Consider the following 24,672-nt stretch of genomic DNA (forward strand, 5'->3'; position numbering starts at 1 on the left):
GAATAGTCATGATGCATGCAACAATGCAGAAGAACCTTGAGGACATTATGTTGAGTGAAATAGGCCAGAAACAAAGGACAAATCCTGTATGGTCTCACTAATATGAACTAATATTAAGGAGCAAACTCTGGGAGTTAAAGTTGAAAACACAGGTTATTAGGAGATAGAAAGAGGGTAGAGAATGGGCATTTGATGCAGAAGGAATACAGAATGTTCAACAGAATTGATTGTAAACATTCAGAAATGGATAGCATCATACTGTGAGATGGTAGCACAATATTTTAAGTATAATGAACAAAGCTGAGTATGAGTTCAGTTGAAAGAGGAAGGCTAGTGTGTGCATGACACTAGAAGAAAAGATAGGGGCTAAAAACTGGGATTGCATAACTTAGCGAAACCTAGAGAGGACAATGATGGTGATTAAATGTAGAAATATAAGGAAGTGTTTACATGAGGGAGAACGAATGAATGTTGCCATTTCAAGGTGTTAAAAATGGGATGGTATATGGAAAAAATATAATTAATGCAAACTAGCATCTATGGTTAACATTAACATTGTAATGCTCTTTCATTAATTGTTAACAAAGGCAATACCAAAGCTAAATGTCAATAAGAGGGAGATAAATGGAGGGGTATGAGATTCTTGCTGTTGTTTCTATTTTTTTCTCTTTTCCTTTTCTTCTTTCTTTGTGGAAGAAATGGAAATGTTCTCATACACATTATGCTGGTGAATGCATAACTATATGATTATACTTGGAGGCACTGATTGTACCCTTAGGATGGACTGTATCGTGTGTGAATAAACTGTTTAAAAAAATGACTTACCAGTCCCTCCCTATTCTAGTTTGCTAATGCTGCCAAAATGCAAAACACCAGAGATGGATTGGCTTTTTTAAAAGGGGGTTTATTTGGTTACACAGTTACAGTCTTAAAGCCATAAAGTGTCCAAGGTAACACATCAGCAATCAGGTACCTTCACTGGAGGATGGCCAATGGCATCCAAAAAACCTCTGTTAGCTGGGAAGGCACATGGCTGGTGTCTGCTCCAAAGTTCTGGTTTCAAAATGGCTTTCTTCCAGGACGTTCCTCTCTAGGCTGCAGTTCCTCAAAAATGTCACTCTTAGTTGCTCTTGGGGCATTTGTCCTCTCTTAGCTTCTCTTGAGCAAAAGTCTGCTTTCAATGGCCATCTTCAAACTGTCTCTCATCTGCAGCTCCTGTGCTTTCTTCAAAGTGTCCCTCTTGGCTGTAGATCCTCTTCAAAATGTCACTCTCAGCTGCACTTCAAAATGTCACTCACAGCTGCAGTGAGCGCCTTCTGTTTGTCAGCTCATTTATATGGCTCCAGTGATTTAATTTAGACCCAGTCTGAATGGGTGGGGTAACATCTCCATGGAAATTATCCAATCAGAGTCATCACCCACAGTTGGGTGGGGGCACATCTCCATGGAAACACTCAAAGTATTACAATCTAATTGACACTGATAGGTCTGCCCACAAAAGATTACATCAAACATAACGGCATTTGGGGAGACACGATTCATTCAAACTGGCACACTCCCTTTATCTTCATTTGGAAAACTAGCACTTATGATAGTGCTAGGCCTTATGCCAGGTGCTGGAAATACAGACGACTAGGCTAATTCCTGTCCTGGGGATGCTCACCATTCAGCAGAGGAGACAGCCAGGGAAAAATGAATAAATATGGCACCCCGGATATGTGCCATAATAGAGGGCCACACAAAGTGCTTTAGGTACACAAGGATAAGAGTGATTAATTTTGCCTGGGGGAATCGGGAAGGAGTTCAGAGAAGAGAGAACTTTTGAACTAGATCTCAAGGAATGTGTAGGATTTCATCAGACACAGAGAAGAGTGGAAAGGCATTCCAGGCAGAGGGAACAGTATTTACAAAGGCATGCTGTCATGAAAGCTTTTCCCAGTAGCTCAGAAGGAGCCACTGAAGGCATCTAAGGGGGGGCAGTGAAGCAAGGGTGGTGAAACGATCAAATTAAACAGGGTAGATGGGAGCAGGTATGGCCTAAGGTAGAGATGAAGGGGATGAAGAAAGGACAGACTGGAGAGTTAAAAGTGACCAAATTGACAGAACTTGGTGACTGTCTGAAGTGGGGGTGGAGAACAAGGAGGAGTTGGTGAAAGGAAGGAGGGATCGTTCACTAGGGAATACAGGAAAAGAGCAAGTTTGAGACAAACAAGGATATCAGGTTTAGTCTTGAGGTTGATGTGCCTATGGAGTGTCTAGGTGAAGGTCTCTAATTGCCACTGGGAGTTGGTATAGGACAGTGGTTAAGAGAGAAGGCTTTGGCGTTGCATAGCTTGGTTCTTCCACTTCTATCTTAAGTGACCTTCCCAAGTCACTTAGCCTCCCTAAGCATCTATTTCCTCAGCTGTAAAATGAGGCTTCAATGAGAGACTGTCTGCAAAGCATTTAGCACAGTTTCTGGCACATAATACACACACAGTATATGTTAGTCATCGTTATGAAAGAGATTGGGAGTCAGTAGAGTATAATGATGCTCATTTAAGCCTCAAGTTTAGATGAGGCCGCCTAGGGAGGGTATGGAGGCTGAGAAGAAAGCTAAGGCAGAGGGTGACATGAAAGCTAAGGAAGGAGTCTGGGGGGAATAGTAATATGTAAGGGGGGCTGTCAGTGTCAGATGAACCAGATGAACCAGATGCACAGGAGCTGCCAGAGAGGTAGGAAGACATCCAGGAGTCGGTGGGGCACTAGGGGCCAAGTTTCCAGATGAAGGGGTGAGCAATCTTACCAAATGCTATGACAAAGATCAGATAAAGGGCTGAAAGTCTACTAGATTTGGCAACTAGGGTAACCTGTGTGTGTGTAGCCCCAGAAGAGGTTACCAAGACCCCAGAAGGTACAGTTCCCACCCTGGTGTTCAGACATTACCTGTATGCACACTGAAGACTCCTTCCCACAGTCAGATGGGGAGTGTTTAGGATTATTTCCCTACCAGTTTGTGCTGAGCCACACCTATTCTCTGCTTTACTCCACCTCCCTGGGATGTGACTGGCCAAAGTTAGGAGTGGGGTGTGTGACTCTGAATAGAAAGAAGTTAATTGGCTATATCTATATGGATTGAATCCATACAACTATGAATTCAGTAAAACTTATTTTACTGGTCAGAAACAAAGGTCAACAATACATTCTTATATGTCAAAGAACACATACGTCCATTTTCTTGGACAAGGTAAAAAATTGCATTTTACCTAAAATAGTCAGGGAAACCCCTCGATAAAGGGACAGGAACCCTTCCTGTTGGTAAACAGTAGACAAAGCTGTAAGATGGTTCCACCAGGTTCTGCACAATCAGCCAGGTTTTGATGACATCTGTTGGATATGTCACAATGGTAGAAACCATGCCTGCAAGACTCCCCGCCATGATTGAGCTCCACTGGGAAATATGGCCCAGGTCATCTGTGAACAGCACAACAAACCTGGAAGAAAAGAGGGGGAAAGCCCAAGGGAATCACCTACGGATTGGGTTAATTTTCCAGCATTTCAAAGTGCTTTGCAAAGTGAAAATTACCATACTAATGTACTAGGATTAATGAATAACAAATTTAAGCCCACTGTATTTCTATAATGCTAGTTAGCTACAAGGAAGAGATGCCCCAACCCTCTTATTTATATCTACCCTAAGTCATCTTCACTTCAGTTTAAGCACTTTCTCCTTTTATCTGCCTAACTGTCAAGACTGGCTTTATTGTGGGGTTTACATGCACAAAAGTGTTAGCAAACGGTGAACCAGAAAGCACCCCTTTGGTTCTGTTCAAACTTCAAGGGAATGAAATCACTCGAAATAAAGATTTTGAGCATCCCCAGTTTTAAAACTATATTGGTTTAATAATTATAAGAGAAAATGCTCCACCACACAAGCCATCAGGGAAATGACACATAAAAACAATAGCAAGATACCATCTCTCATCCAGCAGCCTGGCAAAGATTAAAAGAAAGGTCTGATAATATCAAGTGATGATGAGGATGTGTGAAAACAGGAACTATCACCCACTGCTGACAGAGGTATAAATTGGTTCGGCCACTTTGCAGTAGCTGGTAAAACTGAAAAGATTCCACTTCTAGGGGCATACTCTAGAGCAACTCTTGCACATGTGCATATACAGTCCCATGTTTCATCTTCTAACTTTCATTCCAGTAACATGCATGATCCAAAACTTTCCCTTTCAACCTCATTCACATGCATAAATCAGCGCCGTCAATGACAATCACAGTAATGTTGCATATGTACATATGAAGATATATACAAAGATGTTAACTGTGGAACTGTGAAAAACTCCACTGGTAGGGGAACAGAAAATTGTGATAGTCATACCATGGATACTATATAAGTTAAATGAATGAACTTGGAGCTATGCTTATCAACAGGAATAAATTATAAAAGCGTAATACTGAGTGCACAAATAAGCTGCAGAAAGATCTATAGTGTATAACCATTGATTTAAATTAAGAAACACATCTACAATATAAAACCGTGGATACATAAATGTATTAAAGAAGAGGTGACAAGGGAAGGAGACTGTGGATGAGGTTGAAGAGGACTTCAGCTTTATCTGTAATGTTTTGTTTCTTGCATTGCAAAAGGATACTCGAAGGAAACAAAATGCTAACTCTCAATTCTGGATGTTGGGTATATGAGTACTTGCTAGACTGTTATTTGCATTTTTCTGTAGTTTTACAATTTCCCCATAACACAGCTTTGGGTATTCTTTTTCCACTCTGTTATAATCCCTCTTTTCAGAAGGAGTGAGAAATCAGTATAAGGGGACTTCTACACGGCATGCATTCTCTGAGCAGGGAGCAAAGGAATTTTACTCCTTCTTGCTGATGAGCACAGAATCTGAATAAAGCTTGGAAACCAGGAAAAACAGTAATATTTTCTGCCAGAGATGGGGGTCGGGAGAGGGATAATGAGGGTTTTGAAAAAAAGGTAAGGAATAGAGCTAGGCTAAAACGAAAGTATTGTATCTTTTTAAAAACCTAAGCATCCCCAGTTCTTTGGCTTTAAAATGTCCAAAGAGGTGAGTTCTTGCTCCTGCAGTTTGTTAGTAGGTCAGGGCCCTCTGCATGATAAATCAGAGGAGTGGGTGGTCCAGGCAAAACCATTTAAGTGGTCCTGTGAAGGTTCCTTTGTCCCTAAACACAGACGTTTGATTAAAAACATCTCCTTCAAGCTATAGAAAATTCTTGACTTCATTTGTCAGTCTACCTAAACTGCACCAACGGAACAGTTATTTGAGTTAACCAGCTACCTTTTAAAAATGCAAATAACTAACACTGGCCTTCACCACTGGGCCATCTGCCTCCAGGTGCAGCCTGGTGACCTTTTGTTGCCTGCACACTTCTGTGTTCCTCCCTCTTCTCTCCCCCAGCCACTCAGGGTGGAGGGGAACCTTAGGAGAGGCAGGGGTGACAGAGAGGATGGAAATGCTTGACAGGAGGGGGGTTCTGCAGCAAGCTGTAACAACCCAGATGAAGGTGGGAGTCTGAAATGCCAAAGGAAACACCATTCATCCTCATGGCCTCACCCTTACTCCCCAACCCACACAGCTGCTTCTAGGGGCAGTAATTAATTCATTAGCCATTTATTGAACACATACAATGCGCGAGACACTGGGCTAGCACTCAACGTAGATATTAAGAGAGGTCAAAAGTCTTGCCCAAGAAAAGGGCTGATAGGGGCAACTGGAAAGGAAACAGGCCACTAGGTCATCGAATGACTTTATGAACAAGGAAGAGGAATCCCGTCTTATGAAACTTTGTTATATAAAGTAGGTCTTACTATCAAATATACAAAAATTTTTAAAAAAGAACCAAAGGAGGTCCTTTCTTCTTAGACTCCCACCATTTGATACAGACAAGGGCCACTCAGAATTGTGACGAGTCAGGGCAGACAACCCTGATAAGCCATCAATGAGGTCATCCTGGTCCCTACATCTTCAGTTCACTAGACTGGCTATGGCAGAATTATTCTTCCTCCTACTCCCCCACATATGCAGAAGCTTTTTCCAGCGAGACTTGATTAGCTGTTGAACTACCGTAACCCTTTCCTCTCAACCGGCACAGATACTACACACACGACCAAATGCCCTGGCTATACGTAGTTAAAGCTGCCAATGCTTCAAACTAACACAGGTATGCAGCCAATGCCACCAAACCCAAGCTCGGGGAGTGGTCACACAAAGAGGAAATGGTGTTGGGTCATGAAAACTTTCACAGCTACAAGGATCCAAACCATTGTTTATACAGATAAGTAATCATTTTGGAGTAGTTAGGGAGGGAGTCTATTATTTGATGCATTTGAAAACGGTCCATTGTGGTAAGGTATTATTTGTTCAATGCAAGAATCTAGTTCCTATAAGATTCTACTGGGTGGAACTCTTTGGATCTTAAATCTAGGTGCACAGCAATTTCATCTGAGGAATGGTGAGCAGAGCCCTGGATTAAGGAGCCAGAAGGCCTGGTTTCAAACTCCAGCTTTTCCTCTAGTGTTCGTGGACAGTCATCTAACTGCTCCATTTCCTGAACACTCTGGATGTTTATGCTTTATTCAAATCCGTGATTATAGGCTATAGCATTAACCCCAGCCAATTGTTGGCAGATATGGTAAGGAAGGAGTAGAGATGAATCAGTGTAATAAGGTAGGAAGGATGGCACTGTGATTAATCAACCACTTTGCTTTCTATCTATGTCTTGCCATTTACCAAAAAACTTCCTTTTAGTTTCAAGAAAAAAAAAAATCCTGCAGAGAAAAAATTATTAGCAAACCTAGCCTGGGTAACTTTCTATTCTTCCTCTTCCACCCTTCTCGTCTTCTCCCCTACTACTGTCACCAGCCTACCTCAAGGCACCTGTGCTGCTACATGGACGAGTGAGACAGGTTCCTAACTGGTCCTGCCACCCTATCATCCTCCTCTCTAGTCATCCTACCCTGCCAGTGGGTGACAATAATTCCTTTGGAACTGCTTTGATCACAGCCCTCCCCTGGCTCAAAAATCTCCTACAGTTCCCCTTGCATAGCAAGTAAAGTCTAAACTCTTTAACCCGGTCCTCCAAGGTCTTATCACAACCTGCTTTTCTGGCTGTATTTCCCACTTCTGCCACAAACACACTTTATGATCCAGTCGTGCTGCATGCCTTCCTGCCTCTGTAACTTTGTTCATACATAAAATTACCTGCAATATCTTTCCCTCCATCTTTGCCCAGCAAACACCTACATAATCTCCCAAGGCCAAACTCAAATGTTTTTTTTTTTTACTCTGTAAATTCTTCACGTACCCTTCTCTTTCATCATCTGTAAAGTCTTCACGCACCCTTCTACATCAGAAGTATACATTTCCATAGAGCTTTGCCCCTGGCAATCACATGTCACCTTATGGACATACCAGTCTTAATCTTCTATTACATTGTAACTTCCTGGGGCACAGAGGCCATACCCCTTTCATCTTTGTATTGTCTCCAGCATCATGCACACAGTGGGTATTTAATGAAGGCTGGCTAAATTAATGTCAAATGAATACAGAGAGTAAGGCAGCATGCTGTAACAGAAAGTATAAAGTTTGGAGTCAGAAGGCCAGGCAGCAGAACTCTGTTCTGTCAACTGACAAGAGATATGACTGTCTTAGCCCAAGTCTGCATCTGTAAAATGGGCATAATGAAACTTTCTGCCCTACCGACCTTACAGGGAAGGAGGCAGGAGTTATAAAAATCCAGTGATGTGTATTCTAGGTGGTTAGTGGAGAAGCCACACTACTTAAATCTGCCTTTGACATGCTGCCCCTCACCCCTTGTACATATTATATCTTATCCAAAAGAAGAGCTCCATACCACTTTGTGGGAAAGAGGGAGAAGTGGGGAGAAATTAATTCATTAAAACCCAGAGAACCGTTTACAGACTGCAGACCAGATGTTGCTGAGGGCAAGTCAGGTATGACGGGGACTGGGTGAGGAGGAAGACAGCCTTGACAGAAATGTCATATGATCCCACCACCTTCCCCACCTCCAGAAGAAGACGTAACTTCACTCTCAGCCAGAGGCAAAATGGTGCTGATTCCACTGGGCTTGTCAGCTGCCAAGTGGGTGTTCCAGCTCTGGCCTCAACAGCATCTAGGCAAAATCCTTTGACATGTGGTCAGGACTCTCTCCCTACTTACTGTGTGGGCTGTTTACCTAATTGCACGCCAAGGTCTAGTCTTCAGAGTTGGTCCTGTGCCCAATGAATGAGGCACACCGGGACCATGCCCCCAAATATAGAAACATCTCTTCCTGAAATTCTATCATTTGATTCATTCTTTTAGGCTTTGTTTCCAGTTTAGAATGCAAATGTCTCTGAGCTCTGAGAGAAGCTTTAGGACTCACAGTGCCTGTACATCATTCAATCTTTTTTTAAAGGAGCTGTTAATGTGGAAGAAAGCAGAAAGAGCCCAAAGGAATGTGGCCAGCAGGCAGCTAGGGGTGGGGTGAGGCAGTAGGCTGAGGGCACTGTTTGTGGCTGGGGGAAGGGAGGCTGCACCTCTGCCGGACTCCATTTAGGTGGTGGTGGTGGGGGGCCCTGTAGAGAGATCTGTGGCCTTTTTGCAGCAATGGATTGGGCCCCTCTCCCCTTACCAAGCTCTTTTTCTGGGGACTTCAGTCACACAGACAGATACATAAACGCACCTTCAAAAGGGTCTCTCTCCTAAACCAGCACAAATTTTTCCAAGTTGGGGTAATGTGGGAATCTGCATTCTTTCTGCAGATCTCTTTCCCTGAAACTTCCTTGTCCCCCTTTCCACCTCTGATCTCTCTAACCCTCTCTGGGCCAGGGCTAAGCGCCGCAAAACTGCACCGAGGTGGGTGGGGGACAAGAATCCCCCCCAAAACGTGAACAAGTTTGGGATTGCACTTTGGAGAGCCATGGATACCGCCTTTTGGCCAAACTGCTCCGAGGGACCCCCGCGGTGTCCAGAAGGGTGCTGCGGCCTACTAGAGGGTCCCTCCCCCGGGAAGCAGGGCCGCGGAACCCCGGATGGAACCCCGGCGCTGGCTTCCCGGCTGCCCGCCCGCCCGCCCGGCCCCGCCCACGCCGGCTCGGGCTCGGGTCTTACTTGCGGTAGGCGGCGAGCTGCACAGCGCTGCAGGGGAAGAGGCGCAGGCACGCCATCCCGTTCCCCTTCCACAGGGCCCGGGGCCCCTCGGCCGGGCACACGCGGAGTCCTGTGGCCCACGGCCCCCGGGCGTGGCCTCGCACGACGCCGACCTGGGCCAGCACAGTGGCGAGCTCCAGAGGGGCGGTGAGGCTGAGGCTGAGCGCCCCCGCTAGCTCGGCCCACAGCAGCCGTTGGCTGCCGGTCAGCCGGTTGTCCCGCCTCCACGTAGCCATTGCGTCCCAGCGGCCGGCCCTCCGCCGGCCGCGGCGGCCCGAGCCCAAGCTCGAGCCCCGGAGATCCCGTGGCTCCGACTTGGGGCTCGGGGCCACAGACCCAGGGCAACCGACAGCGGGCTAGGCCCCGTCCCACCGTGGGGCGGATCCGTAACTGGGACGTGATGCCCCGCCCACGCCCGAGCTGGCCCTCGCGGCTAGGAGCCAGGCTGGGGCAGGACGGGGGGGCAGGACGGGGCGGGGCTAGGGACCAGCAGGATCTGGTGTCCAAAGCCTTGAGGATTTAATGTATGCGCTTCTGTTGTCAAGCCTGAAGTTTCGGTTTTCAGTTGAGAAATAGTCACCGTGTTCTCTCATGGCCTCGCCAGCTAGACGTCTTGTTTCCTGAATATTCTGTGCTCCTTCTGTTTGCCCTTTTTCTCCTTTTGCACATTCCATCTCTCCCTTCTCCTTTCCTGGCTTGTGTTCTGTTCTCTCCAACCTTTTTTTTCCTGCCCAGAGCAAAAGCCTTGCCATTTTCGCAGCACGGAAAACCCTTCTAGAGTTGTAACAGCCACAGCTGCTACCCTTCTGACCCTTGTTAGATTTGGGACTTTACATACATTATCTCATTTAATTACCAAAACAGCCCTTAGGTATGTAATAGTATTGTCCTCGTTTGGAGAGACTTTGGGTGGAGTGGATACAGCCTGGACCCTGGAACCTGAATTCCAAACTTGGCTCTGCAGCCTACTAGCTGTGTGACCTTGAGCAAGTCACTCAACCTCTCTGTGCTTCCATTGCTTCATCTAGAAAATGGAGATAATAGTTTCTTCCCCTAGAGGTTGTAAGGATTAAATGAACAATGATTGACACAGGTATGCCCTATGTATGTGTTAGCTATTATTAGATATTATTTTAGGGAAGAGGCAACCAAAACAGAGATATTGATTTGCTGAAGGTCACATGGTTACTAAGAGGCAGAGTCAGGATTCAAATCTAAGTCAGTTTAATGCAAACATCCACTAAGGGCTACTCTCCATGTCCACTAGGACTGCAGAGTGTAACTGGTGTAGGGACATTTTTTAGCGGTTTTGTTAGCTAAGAAGAAAATGGAAGCAAAGAAGTGCCAGAGTCACTTGGCCAGAATCCAAGAATGATTTTTCTTAGCTAAAAAATAATTCCAAATTTCTTTTTGTCTTTCTTTGTAGACAAAGAACCAAATCAATAATAGTCATTAAAGGGAAAGGGACAGTTAATAAAGCATTTTAGAAGTAATACTGCAATATAAGGAGAAAGGGGACTGGCTGATTCACACCATGGGAGATGCTATCAGGTTTTAAATTCTCCAACTCTCATTTTTCAGTTTCTTTTTTTTAATCACCAACTGAAATCTTCTCTCAGTATATTACCTCAATTTAACTTGCTAATATTTCTCAGATTATAGTTTTTTAAATATATTTTTATTGTGAAATTTTACATATATACATAACAGTGATAACTTTCAAAGTATGATGTTCCAGTTTGCTAATGCTGTTGTTATGCAAAATACCAGAAATGGATTGGCTTTTATAAAGGTGGTTTATTTGGTTACAAAGTTACAGTCTGAAGGCCATGGAAATGTCCAAATGAAGGCATCAACACAAATACACTTTCACTGAAGGAAGGCCAATGGCATCTGGAAAACCTCTGTTAGCTGGGAAGGCACGTGGCTGGCATCTGCTGATCCTGGGTTATGTTCCAGCTCCTTTCTCAGCAACTATGCATTCTTCAAAATGTTGCTCTTGGGGCTTTTTGTCCTCTCTTAGCTTCTCTGGAGCAAACTATGGGCTAGCATAAGTCTGCTTTCAATGGCTGTCTCCAAAATATCTTTCTCAGTTGCTCTCCAAAATGTCAGTCACAGCTGCTCTGAGGTCCTTCTGTTTGTGAGCTCTTTTTATAGGACTCCAGTTAACTAATTAAGACCCACCCTGAATGGAATAATCCAGTCAAAGGTGTTACCCACAGTTGGGTGGGTCACATCTCTATGGAAACACTCAGTCAAAGGATTCCTGCCTCATCAACACTAATACAACTGCCCCCACAAGATTGCATTTTGGGGGACACAGTACATCCAAACCGGCACATACGATTTAACAAATAAAGAGCAAATTTCAAAGAATGTTGTGGGTTATAGTTCCACGATTTCAGTTATTTCCTTATCGTGAAATATAACATATATACAAAAAGTTGATAGCTATCAAAGTACAATTTAACAAGTAGTTATATAGGTAATTTCAAAGAATGTTATGGGTTATAGTTCCACAATTTCAGTTATTTCCTGTGCCAGTTGGAATATATTGTGTCCCCCAAACACCATTATCTTTGATGTAATCTTGTGTGGGCAGATGTTATCAGTGTTGATTAGATTGTAATTCTTTGAGTGTTTCTGTGGAGATGCACCCCACCCAGCTGTGGGTGATGACTGTGATTGGATAATTTCCATGGACGTGTTGCTCTGCCCATTTGGGGTGGGTCTAAGTTGAGTCACTGGAGCCATATAAATGAGCTGACCACTGGGGGAACTCAGTGCAGCTGAGAGTGAACTTTTGTAGAGGAGCTACAGCCAAGAGGGACACGTTGAAGAAAGCACAGGAGCTGCAGATGAGAGAGAGTTTGAAGATGGTCGTTGAAAGCAGACTCTTGCTCTGGAGAAGCTAAGAGAGGACAAATATCCCAAGTGCAACTAAGAGTGACATTTTTGAGGAACTGCAGTCTAGAGAGAAACATCCTGGGAGAAAGCCGTTTTGAAACCAGAACTTTAGAGCAGACGCCAGCCACATGCCTTCCCAGCTAACACAGGTTTTCCAGACACCATTGGCTATCCTTCAGTGAATGTATCCAATTGCTGATGCCTTACCTTGGACACTTTATGGCCGTAAGACTGTAACTGTGTAACCAAATAAACCCCCTTTTATAAAAGCCAATCTCTCTCTGGTGTTTTGCATTCTGGAAGCATTAGCAAACTAAAACATTTCCTTATTGTGAAAGGTAAGATATATACAGAAAGGTGATAACCTGACAACTTTCAAAGTACAGTTTAAGGAGTAGCCATACAGCAAATTTCAAAGAATGATATGGGTTACAGTTCTACCATTTCAGTTATTTCCTTTTAGCTATTCTCATACCCTAGCCTCTAAAAAAAATTATACAAAGATTCAGTATTTGTAATCCTTTGTTAAAACCTATCTTGTTTGTTGCTACTCCTCCCTCACATTTGATCACTTTCTCAATCTTCAGGGATATCTCAGATTATAGTTTATCTTGCTGTAATCATACTGATGTAGGTTGGTTCCTGCTCTCCCATTTTTCTCTTTTATCCTTTAACTTTATGGAATTTTGTAGATTACAAAAGTAGTATTTTTTTTGTTGTATCAAGACAAACAGTCCAGAAGTGTATTAAAGAAGGGCAAAAGTCTCCCCAGCACATGCTCTGGGGTAATCAATGCTAAGAGCTTGAAGTTCATGGATGTGGGTTTCCTTTCTTACATTGTTTTCATGCTCAAATATATATTCATTTATATGTGGTTTTCTTCCTCCCTCCCTGCCTCCCCCTTCCTTCCTTCCTTCCTTCCTTCCTGTCTTTCTGTCTTTTAAACAAAAATAGGATCATTCCTCTGAAAGGATACTCAAGAAACCGATAATTATCTCTGGGGAAGGAAAATAGGAGAACTTGCGAGGTTGAAGGGAAATTGACTTTTCACTTTTGCCCTTTTATACTTTCTTTTTTCTTTTTTTACCATATATATTACCAATTTAAGAAATTCTCTCTTCCATTGCCAATTTTCTCTCTTTTCTGGAGCATTCCCATTAGGTGCAGTGTTTTCCATGACATTCCTTTGCCTTTGGTGATGTGTTATTTTGAAATGGTAAACAACTCCTGGTGAAGTTCTGAACAAAAAAAAATACAATCTTCCCTCTATTTACATAGTACTTGCATTCCTGGAAATTCCATGCATGTAAACACTGTGCAAAAAATGTTTTGTATTTGTGAGTAAAGCAGAGTTAAGTTCTCAACTCAGATAATTAAACACAGGTTTTCTGCCTACATGAATGGCTGGTGGGATCTATGAAAGCCATGGAAGATGCAGGACTGTCCTGTGCATTGCAGGGTGTGCAGCATCTCTGACCCATTCCCACTAAATGTCGAGAGAGTATTCCAATCATTATGGGCAACCCACCTGCCCCCCAGGTTCCAAAATGACCCCTAGGAGGCCACACTGTTCCTGTTGAGAATAACTGCCATAGCTGCTCCCTCTGCCTGGAATGTCCTTTCCCCAGGTGTTGTTCAGAGCTCAGCTTAACTGTTATCTCCTTTGAGAGGGCTTGCCTGACCACCCAATCTACAGATCCCCCACTCACTCGACCACATTGCTCCATTTCAATTCTCTCCATAGTATTTATCCCCATTTGCTATTTTTCTTTTCTGTTGGTTTATTGCCTATTTCCACCTTACCAGAATATAAGATCCATGAGGGAAGAGATCTTGTCTCTTGTTCACAGCTGTCCCCAGTGCCTGGAACAGTGGCTAGCACATAGTTAATGCTCAGTAATCATTAAATTAGACAAAAGAAGGAAGGAAGGTGGCAGGTGGAGAGGAAAGAAATCTCTTCTCCAATAGTATGAGTTGAAAAAGATTGGCAGAACAGAATGTCTTCATGAAATTGTTTATTTAGGTCATATATGATAAACACCAAAAGATTAGCTAAATTCAAAAGATTGGCAGTTTCATCAATTTATAGTGAATAATGTCAACTTTGTCAGAAATTCTGTATTTGCCAATTACAGATATGTTTTCAGCCACATCTGTAAGTCTAAACTGAATGGTGTTATTTGGCAGAGGCACTTGCTTTGTCTCCAGTCATCATTTCCACCATTTTTTTTTTTTGGCAGCAGTTTTGGCAAGTTCCTCAACAATGACTTCAGCAGCTCTAACCTTTGCATTTTAGTAGAACACTACAAAATGTGGCTTCCACAGCTTTTGCATTTTTAGCCTTGGCACACTGTATTTAACTTTAGGCAATGTTTGAATGTCCTTCCATTTTGTTTCAAAATGTTTGCTAATGTTTGAAGTGGGAAGGCTTCAAATAAAAATGTGTGAGCTCTTCATTCATTCATTCACTCATTCACTTCTTCATTACACAGATAGTTTTAAAACACTCTGTATCAGGAAGTGTGCTAGGGTTACATTTGTCACATAATGGAATTAAATTTATTCTCATTACCAGGCTACGAAAATCCAAATTTCAATTCTTTTTCATGGTAGTCATATGATACTGTTAGTTTCTTTGCAGCAGGTATTTTTTAAAATTAAATTCAGTTTTATTGAGGTATATTCACATACCATACAATCATCCATGATGTATGATCAACTTTTCATAGTACCATAATATAGTTATGCATTTATCACCCCAATCTATTTTTGAACATTTTCCTTACACCAGAAAGAATAATAATAAAAAATAAAAGTAAAAAAGAACACCCAAATCATCCCCCCCATCCCACCCTATTTTTTCATTGGTTTTTGTCCCCATTTTTCTACTCATCCATCCGTACACTGGGTAAAGGGAGTGCAATCCACAAGGTTTTCACAATCACACTGTCATCCCTTGTAAGCTACCTTGTTATACAATCATCTTCAGGAGTCCAGACTACTGGGTTGGAGTTTGATAATTTCAGTTATTTACTTGTAGCTATTCTAACATATTAAAACCTAAGAGGTGTTATCTATATAATGCATAAGAATGTCCACCAAAGTGACCTCTCGACTCCATTTGAAATCTCTCAGCCACTGAAACTATTTCATCTCATTTTGCATCCCCCTTTTGGTCAAGAAGATATTCTCAATCCCATGATGACGGGTCCAGATTCATCCCCTGGAGTTATATCCTGCGTTGCCAAGGAGATTTACACCTCTGGGAGTTAGGTCCCACATAGCGGGGAGGGCAGTGAGTTCACCTGCCAAGCTTGCCTAGCTAGAGAGAGAGGGCCACATCTGAGTAACAAAGAGGTTCTCAAGGGGAGACTCTTAGGCACAATTATATGCAAGTCTAGCCTCTCCTTTGCAGCAGTGAGCTTCATAAGGGCAAGTCCCTTGATAGAGGGCTCAGCACATCAAACTGTTAGTCCTCAATGTTTGTGAGAACATCAGCAACAATCCAGGTGAGTAAGTCCAACACTTCCATATTTTTCCCCAGCTCTTCAGGGGGGCCCTGCATATATATTTTTATTCTCTGCCCAAATTACTTTGGGATGTGTCACTGTTTCACACTAAACTGTACAAACCTACCAGTTCTCACTTCCTATTTAAAGTTCCATGTAATTATGGTGTTTGAACAAACTGACTGTGGAAGTTATATAGTTCAGGAAACAAAGATCCTGTACCAAGTAAACAAGTATCTCTTCCTTGGTCTCACATGGAAGTTGAAGTTTTAACACACAGTCAGTATCGTCCTTTACCCTTTGCAGCAGGTATTTTTACAAGTGTAACAGATGATCCAAGTGATGGAATGATACATCTCTACTGCATATCTGAAGACCTAAGGCTAAACTCATCAAATTCTCATCACAAACTCCACCTCTAAACTTTTTGTAATTTACATACCGTGAAATGACCTTTTCTTTTGGTTCAGAGTTCTGTGAGTTTTAACACATGTATAGATATGTGTAACCACCACCACAATTAGGATACAGCACTGTTTCATCAGCCCCCCAAATTCTCATATGCTTCCCCTTTGTAATCAAGCCCCACCCCTCAGCAGGGGCAACTGCTCTCTGTTCTCTGTACCTACAGTTTTGCGTTTTGAGAAAGTCATATAAATGGAAGCATATGACATATTGCTTTTTGAGACTGGCTTCTTTCATGTGACATAATGCCTTTGAGATTCATTCATGTTGTGTTCATCAATGGTTTGTTCCTTTTTATTGTTGAGTAGTATTCCATTGTATGGATGGAGACAATTTGTTTATGTATTCACCCATTGATGAATATCAGGGCTGATTCCAGTGTTTGACTATTATAAATAAGGCTGCTATGAGGATTTTGGTTTTGTGTGAACATAAGTTTCCCTTTCCTTACTCTGTAATACGTAGCGTTCTATAGATCAATCTTTGGCACTTTGCTTTCTTTGCTGTATAGTATAGCCTGTAGGTCACTCCATATCAGTTCATAGAGATTTTTCTCACTTTTTTATAGTCCCATGGTATTCCATTGTGTGGATGTACCACAGTTTATTCAACCATTCTCCTATATATGGACATTTAGGTTGTTTCCAATATTTCACAATTACAATATTGTAATGAATAACCTTGTACATATGTAGTTTTGTATTGTTGGGGGTTGTATTAGCCAGGGTTTCCTAGAGAAACAGAACCAACAGGAGATATCTGTAAATATGAGATTTATAGAAGTGTCTCATGTAACTGTGGAGATGCATGAGTTCAAATTCTGTAGGGTGGGATGCATAGGTCCAAATTCCATAGGGCAGGCAGTGAGTTGGCAACTCTGATGAAGGTCTTCAATGATCTCCCTAGGAGAGGCTGGCTGGCTGAAGAAAAAAGTGAGAGTACTCTCTTCTCCCTTGTAAGTCTTCAACTGATTGGAATAAATCTATCTGATTATATTCTCTCAATGTGGAAGACATTCCCTTAGTTGATTGTAGATGTAATCAGCCACAGATGCAATCAATTGATGATTTAATAAACAAGACTTCTGATTTATTAACCAGCCATGAAATGTCCTTGCAGTTATGGTTAGGACAGTGTTTGCTTGACCAGACAACTGGGCACCATCATCTGACCAACTTGACACATGAACCCAACCATTACAGTCCACCCCTTGTCAACTTGGCAGCTATACCCATCACCTTAAACCATACTTAATCTCTAAATAGAAAACAATAACAAACAGATATTTCACCTAACAATACTCAGCTATCCTGCTTACAACTGGAAATGCTCTAAATCTCTCCAGAACATGGTGAAACTTCTTGGATGACATTCACTCTAAAACTTGATATCCTGTAACTTAAATACTACAAAATGAATGATACAACTTATGTCATATGACAAGGGGATAAGATAGAGAAGGAAATAAAGATACTTGCTTTATGTACAAATACAGCCATACTTATAACAAAACAAGGAGGAAATACTCATACCATCACACTCCTCATTTCTGTACTGGTCACATGGTTGTAATTCATATTTATTACTACTTTCTTCCATTGCTCATTCCATGTTCCCTTTACCCTCAGCAAGCACTTCAGCTGGCAATGTTTTTTTTTAATTAAATTCAGTTTTATTGAGATATATTCACAAACCACACAATCATCCATAGTGTACAATCAACTGTTCACAGTACCATCATATAGTTATGCATTCATCACCCCAATCTATTTTTGAACATTTTCCTTACACCAGAAGAATCAGAATAAGAATAAAAAATAAAAATAAAAAAGAACACCCAAACCATCCCCCCTGTGCCAGTTTGAATGTATTGTGTCCCCCAAACGCCATTATCTTTGATGTAGGCTTGTAGGGCAGACGTTTTGGTGCTGATTAGATTTGCTTGGAATGTGCCCCACCCAGCTGTGGGTGATGACTCTGATGAGATATTCCCATGGAAGCATGGCCCCACCCATTCAGGGTGGGCCTTGATCAGTGGAGCCATGTAAAGGAGCTGACTCAAAGAGAAGGAACTCAGTGTAGTTGAGAGTGAACTTTTGAAGAGGAGATACAGCCAAGAGGGACACTGTGAAGAAAGCACAGGAGCTGCAGATGAGAGACAGTTTGAAGATGGCTGTTGAAAGGAGACTCTTGCTCCAGAGAAGCTAAGAGAGGACAAATACCCCAAGTGCAACTAAGAGTGACATTTTTGAGGAACTGCAGCCTAGAGAGGAACGTCTTGGGAGAAAGCCATTTTGAAACCAGAACTTTGGAGCAGACGCCAGCCACATGCCTTCCCAGCTAACAGAGGCTTTCTGGACACCATTGGCCATCCTCCAGTGAAGGTACCCAATTGTTGATGTGTTACCTTGGACACTTTATGGCTTTAAGACTGTAACTGTGTAATTAAATAAACCCCCTTTTATAAAAGCCAATCCATCTCTGGTGTTTTGCATCCGAGTAGCATCAGCAAACTAGAACACCCCCCATCCCACTCTATTTTTCATTCAGGTTTTGTCCCCATTTTTCTACTCATCCATCCATACACTGGATAAAGTGAGTGAGATCCACAGGGTTTTCACAATCACACTGTCACCCTTTATAAGATACATTGTTATACAATCGTCTTCAAGAGTCAAGGCTACTGGATTGGAGTTTGATAGTTTCAGGTATTTCCTTCTAGTTATTCCAATACATTAAAACCTAAAGAGGGTTATCTATATAATGTGTGAGAATGTCCACCAGAGTGACTTCTCAACTCTACTTGAAATCTCTCAGCCACTGGAACTTTATTTTTTTTTCATTGTGCATCCCCCTTTTGGTCAAGAAGGTGTTCTCAATATCACGATACCAGGTTCAGACTCATCTCCGGGAGTCATATCCTGTGTTGCCAGGGAGATTTACACCCCTGGGAGTCAGTTCCCACATGGGGGGGAGGGCAGTGAGTTCACCTGCCAAGATGGCTTAGTTAGAGAGAGAGTGGCCATGGTTTTTTGCCTGGGAGGTGACCCAAACCTTCATTCTTGAAGTTTCTGGGCCATTGGTAGTCCTGCCTAGATTGGGTTGTGGCAATTTTCCATTGACTTTAATCACAGAGCATGGTATAACTAAGAGATGCCCTAGGGGATCTCCTGCATTCCAGGGAAACTCTTCTTTACCTCCATTGAGTGACTGCAGTACTATTTCCTCTTGATAGTCAGGATCAATCGCCCCAGCCAGTACAGTAATCCCCTTCCTTGCCTGTTGATTCAGAGGCATGAGAAGCCCAAAGTGACCAGGGGACACTTAACTTCCAGTTCAATGTAATTATTGTTGCATCTCCTGGTGGAAGCAATCCTCCTTTTGAAACTAAGACTTGTAGACCAGCAGAGCTTAAGGCTGCAGGGGCAGAAAGCAAAAATTTTCCCAGTGTATCACCAGGGGTGACAGTAAGTGGTGCCACTCCCATTTCCACCCCTTGATTCCTGGACCCATGAATCCTGGCTATGGGAGAAACAGCACCATAGATTGGATGCTGATTCAAAGCCTACACAGCCTCCTGGAGAACACTGTCCCAGCCCTGCAAGATATTGCCACCTAGTTGGTGCATTTAGCAGGCCATTCCACTGTTCTGTCAACCCAGTTGCCCTGGATGATGGGGAATATGGTAAGACCAGTGAATTCCATGAGCATGTGCCCAGTCCCTCACTTCATTTGCTGTGAAGTGGGTTCCTTGATCAGAAACAATGTTGGGTGGAATACCATGATGGTGGGTAAGGCATTCCAAAAGTACATGGGTGGTACTTTTGGCAAAAGCATTGTGTGCAGAGAAGAAAACCCATATCCAGAGTATGTGTTTATTCCAGTTAGAACAAATCATTGCCCCTTCCATTATGGAAGTGGTCCAATGTAATTAACCTGCCACCAGGTATCAGGCTGAACACCTCGGGGAATGGTGCCATATCGGGGACTGAGTGTGGGTCTCTGCTGCTGGCAGATTGGACACTCAGCAGTGGCTGTGGCCAGGTCAGCCTTGGTGAGTGGAAGTCCATGTTGCTGAGTGCATGCATCACCTCCATCCCTATCACCATGACCACTTTGTTCATGAGCCCACTGTGCAATGACAGGAGTTGCTGGAGAAAGAGGCTGATTGGTATCCACCAAACGGGTCATTTTATCCACTTGATTATTAAAATTTTCCTCTGCTGAAGTCATCCTCTGATAAGCATACACATGGGGCACAGATATCTTCGTGTTTTTTGCCCACTCATAAAGGTCTATCCACATACGTCTTCCCCTGCCCTCTTTGTCACCAATTTTTTAAAATTGAGATTGTTCACATACCATACAATTATCCAAAGAGCCAAAGTGTACAATCAATTGCCCATGGTGCCACCATACAGCTGTGCATCCGTCACCACAATTATTTTTTTTTCAATTTTTAGAACATTTTCACTACTCAAGAAAAGAAATGGAAAAAAAAAAAAAAAAAAAGGAAACCCAAATCCTCCCATATCCCTAAGCACCCCCCTCCATTATTGATTCATAGTATTGGTATAGTACATTTGCTACTGTTGATGAAAGAATGTTAAAATACTACTAACTCTAGTATATAGTTTGCAATAGGTGTATTTTTTCCCATATGCCCCTCTATTATTAACTTTTAGTTATAGTGTCATACTTTTATTCTAGTTCATGAGAGAGATTTCTAATATTTGTACGGTAGTGACAGACATTGTCCACCACAAGATCCACTGTTTTATACATTCCCATCTTTTAACCTCTAACTTTCGTTCTGGTGATATACGTGACTCTGAACTTACCCTTTCCACCACCTTTACACACCATTCAGCACTGTTACTTATTCTCACAACATGCTGCCCTCACCTCTGTCCCTTTCCAAACATTTAAGTTCACACTAGTTGAACATTCTGCTCATAATAAGCAACTGTTTTCCATTCTCTAGCTTCATTCTATATCCTGGTAGCTTATATTTCATGTCTATGAGTTTACATATTATAATTAGTTCACATCAGTGAGATCCTGCAATATTTGTCCTTATGTGTCTGTCTTATTTCACTCAATGTAATGCCCTCAAAGTTTCTCCATCAACCCATTTTTTTTATGACGGTTTTGTTCACACACCATACATTCTGTCCTAAGTAAACAATCAATGTTTCCCTGTATAGTTATGTATTTATGTATTCACCACCATTGCCACTATCTGTATAAGGACATCTCCATTTTTTCCACAAAGGAGGAGGAAGAGTCAAAGAAGTTAGAGAGACAAAAGAAAAAAAAAGAAAGAGAAAACAAAATGACAGCTAGGGAGCAACAAAAGGAAAGATAGCATTAAACCAAAGTAGAATAAGGAGTCAGACAACATCACCAATGCCAAGAATCCCATATCCCTCTTTTATGTCCCCCTTTTATAGGCATTTAGCTTTGGTATATTGCCTTTGTTATATTGAAGGACACATAATACAATGTTTCTGTTATTTGTAGTCTCTAGCTTGCATTGATTGTATTTTCCCCCCAGTCCCACCCTATTTTTAACACCTGCAATGTTGACATTCATTTATTCTACCTCATGTAAAAACACATTTGTACCTTTTATTACTATCATTGAGCACCCTAGGTTTCACTGAGATATACAGTCCCAGTCTTTATCTTTCCTCTTTAATTCTGGTGTCCCAGATGGTCCTAACCTTCCTCTTTCAACCACGCTCGCAGTCATCTTTGTTCAGCATACTTCCATTGTTGTGCTACTATCTCCCAAAATTGTTTTCCAAACCTCTCACTCCTGTCTTTTTCTTTCTGTCTGCAGTTCTTCCTTTAGTGTTTCCTGTAAAGCAGGTATCTTGTTCACAAACTCTGTCATTGTCTGTTTGTCAGAGAATATTTTAAGCTCTTCCTCATATCTGAAGGACAGTTTTGCCAGATATAGGATTCTTGGTTGGCGTTTTTCTCTTTCAGTATCTTAAGTATATCACCCCACTTCCTTCCTGCCTCCATAATTTCTATCCACACATGTCTTATCAAGCTTCCTTTGTATGTGATGGATTGCTTTTGTCTTGCTGCTTTCAGGATTCTCTCTGTCTTTGATGTTTGATAATCTGATTATTAAGTGTCGTGGTGTAGGTCTATTCAGATCTATTCTGTCTGGGGTATGCTGCACTTTTTGGATCTGTAAGTTTATGTCCTTCATAAAAGATTGGAAATTTTCATTGATTATTTCCTCCATTATTGCTTCTGCCCCCTTTCCCTTCTCTTCTCCTTCTGGGACACCCATGACACGTACATTCCTGCATTTCATGTTGTCATTCAATTCCCGGAGATGTTGCTCATATTTTTCCATTCTTTTTCCTATCTGTTCTTTTTTGTGTAGGATTTCAGGTGTATTGTTCTCCAGTTCCTGGGTGTTTTCTTCTGACTCTTAAGAACTGCTGCTGTATGTCTTCACTGTGTTTTTCATCTCTTGTGTTGTGCCTCTCATTTCAATAGATTCTGCCAGTTGTTTTTTCAAACTTTTGATTTCTACCTTATGTTCACCCAGTATTTTCTTTATATCCTTCATCTTACTTGCCATATCTTCCATGAACTCATTGATTTGGTTTTTGAGTTGATTTAGCATATTTCTTTGAAAATCTTTAATTGATTGTTTCATTAAAGTGAAATGATATCTCAACTGTATCTTAATTGAGGTGTAAGTTTGTTCCTTTGACTGGACCATATCTTCCTTTTTCCTAGCATAATTTGTAGTTTTCTGTTGTCTAGGCATCTGGTGTCCTTGGTTATCCTAATCAGAATTTCCCAGACCAGAATGAGTTCAGGTCTCTGAATGGGGTAATATTCAGTTTTGAGTTTCCCTAAGGGTGTATCTTAGAAGAATGACTGACTTTCCTGTGAGACCTCTAGCTGTTGTGCTTTTCCTAACTTGCCCAGCAGGTGATACCTGTCAGCCTGTGGCTCTTGACTGGTGTAAGGAAGTGTGGCTCCTTTAGTTTCTTTTTTGGCTGTTTTACCCCAGGCTTGGGGTCTGAGTTCTGAAGGGTGGGCCAGCACTAGAGCTGGGCCCCACCTCCTTCCTCTTAGGGAAGATACACTCTCTAGGGAGTTATTTTCTGCATTTGAACTTCTCCTTTGTCTCTCTGACTCTGTTATCTCCACCTCTGTCTGGGTCAGAGTGCTATGAACTGAAAATTGCTGAGGCTCTCTCCACTGAGCCACTCAGGTTGAGAGACAGAAAAAGGGAAAGAAAGCCCCCTTTCAGAGCCAGTCCACAGCCCCTCAGTTTTGTCTGTTGGTCAGAGAGAGCACCTGATCTTCTGTACTTCCTTTCCCAGGGTACCAGAGTTTTTTGTCTCTTTAAGGTCAGTCCTCACTAAAAGCCTCTCTCTGATTGTTAGGGGTTTGTCAATGTTTGTAGCTTGTATTCAGCCATCCACATTTGTTAATTAAAGCCCCAATTGGAGCTGGGCTGAGCTATGTTCACTTGCTCCAGGACTGCTGCTTTCACCTACAGTGAGGTCTTGTAGCTCAGCCTGATGTGGGGGAAGGGGGCTCTGTGTGATTCTGCACTTTTTACTTACAGATTTTATGCTGCAATCTCAGCCATTTCACCCAATCCAGGTTGGTGTATGATGAGTGGACAGTCACAGTTGTTCCCCCAACAGTTCCAGATTATTTAGTAGTTGTTCCTGGTGGTTTATCAGTTGCTCCAGGGGACTAACTGAATTCCGCTCCTCTCTATGCTGTCATCTTGCCCCCCAGGACATGCATTGTGAGTCTCCTACAGGAGCCTGCCAAAGCCCTCAAACAGCTCTATTTGCCACTGTCACTTCCAGCACCATTAGATCAGCTGGTTCATATGGTCCAAGTGGCAAAGCAGCTTGCACAGCAGCCTGGACCTGTCGCAGAGCCTCCTCTTGTTCTGGTCCCCAGTCAAATATAGTTTTTCTGGTCACTTGGTAAATGGGCTGGAGTGGCACACCCAAATGAGGAATATGTTGTCTCCAAAATCCGGAGATGTCAACTAGGGATTGTGCCTCTTTTTTGGTCATAGGAGGGGCTGGATGCAATAGTTTATCCCTCACCTTAGAAGGGCTATCTCAACATGTCTGACACAACTGGACACCTTGAAATTTTACTGTGGTGGAAGGCCCCTGTATTTTTATTGGATTTATCCCCATCCTCTGACATGCAAATGCCTTCCCAATAAATCTAGAGTAGTTGCTACTTCTGGCTCACTAGGTCCAATCAACATGATGTCATCAATATAATGGACCAGTGTGATGCCTTGTGGGAGGGAGAAATGATCAAGTTCCCTGCAGACATTGTTATGACATAGGGCTGGAGAGTTGATATACCCCTGAGGTAGCACAGTGAATGTATATTGCTGGCCTTGCCAGCTGAATGCAAACTGTTTCTGTTGGTCCTTACTAACAACTATTGAGAAAAAAACATTTTCCAGATCAGTAGCTGCATACTAGGTACCAGGGGATGTGTTGATTTGCTCAAGCAATGATACCACATCTGGAACAGCAGCTGAATCAGCATTCCTGCATCATTCAAGTCCTTAAGAGTGTCATTAA

The 24,672-nt window shown here is 42.4% G+C and overlaps 1 protein-coding gene across 1 annotated transcript in view; it reads right to left on the bottom strand.

The window, feature by feature from the left end:
• SLC25A43 (solute carrier family 25 member 43) overlaps positions 1-9,530 on the bottom strand; it is a 56,354-nt gene extending 46,824 nt beyond the window's left edge. Inside the window, 3 exon segments of the mRNA XM_037822842.1 lie at positions 3,246-3,316; positions 3,318-3,473; positions 9,141-9,530. Of these exon segments, the coding sequence (XP_037678770.1) occupies positions 3,246-3,316; positions 3,318-3,473; positions 9,141-9,415 (502 nt within the window). The 5' untranslated portion in view covers positions 9,416-9,530.
• Between the last annotated feature and the right edge of the window lie 15,142 nt (positions 9,531-24,672).

The sequence above is a fragment of the Choloepus didactylus genome, chromosome Y (assembly GCF_015220235.1).
Source record: "Choloepus didactylus isolate mChoDid1 chromosome Y, mChoDid1.pri, whole genome shotgun sequence".
Lineage (NCBI taxonomy): Eukaryota > Metazoa > Chordata > Mammalia > Pilosa > Megalonychidae > Choloepus > Choloepus didactylus.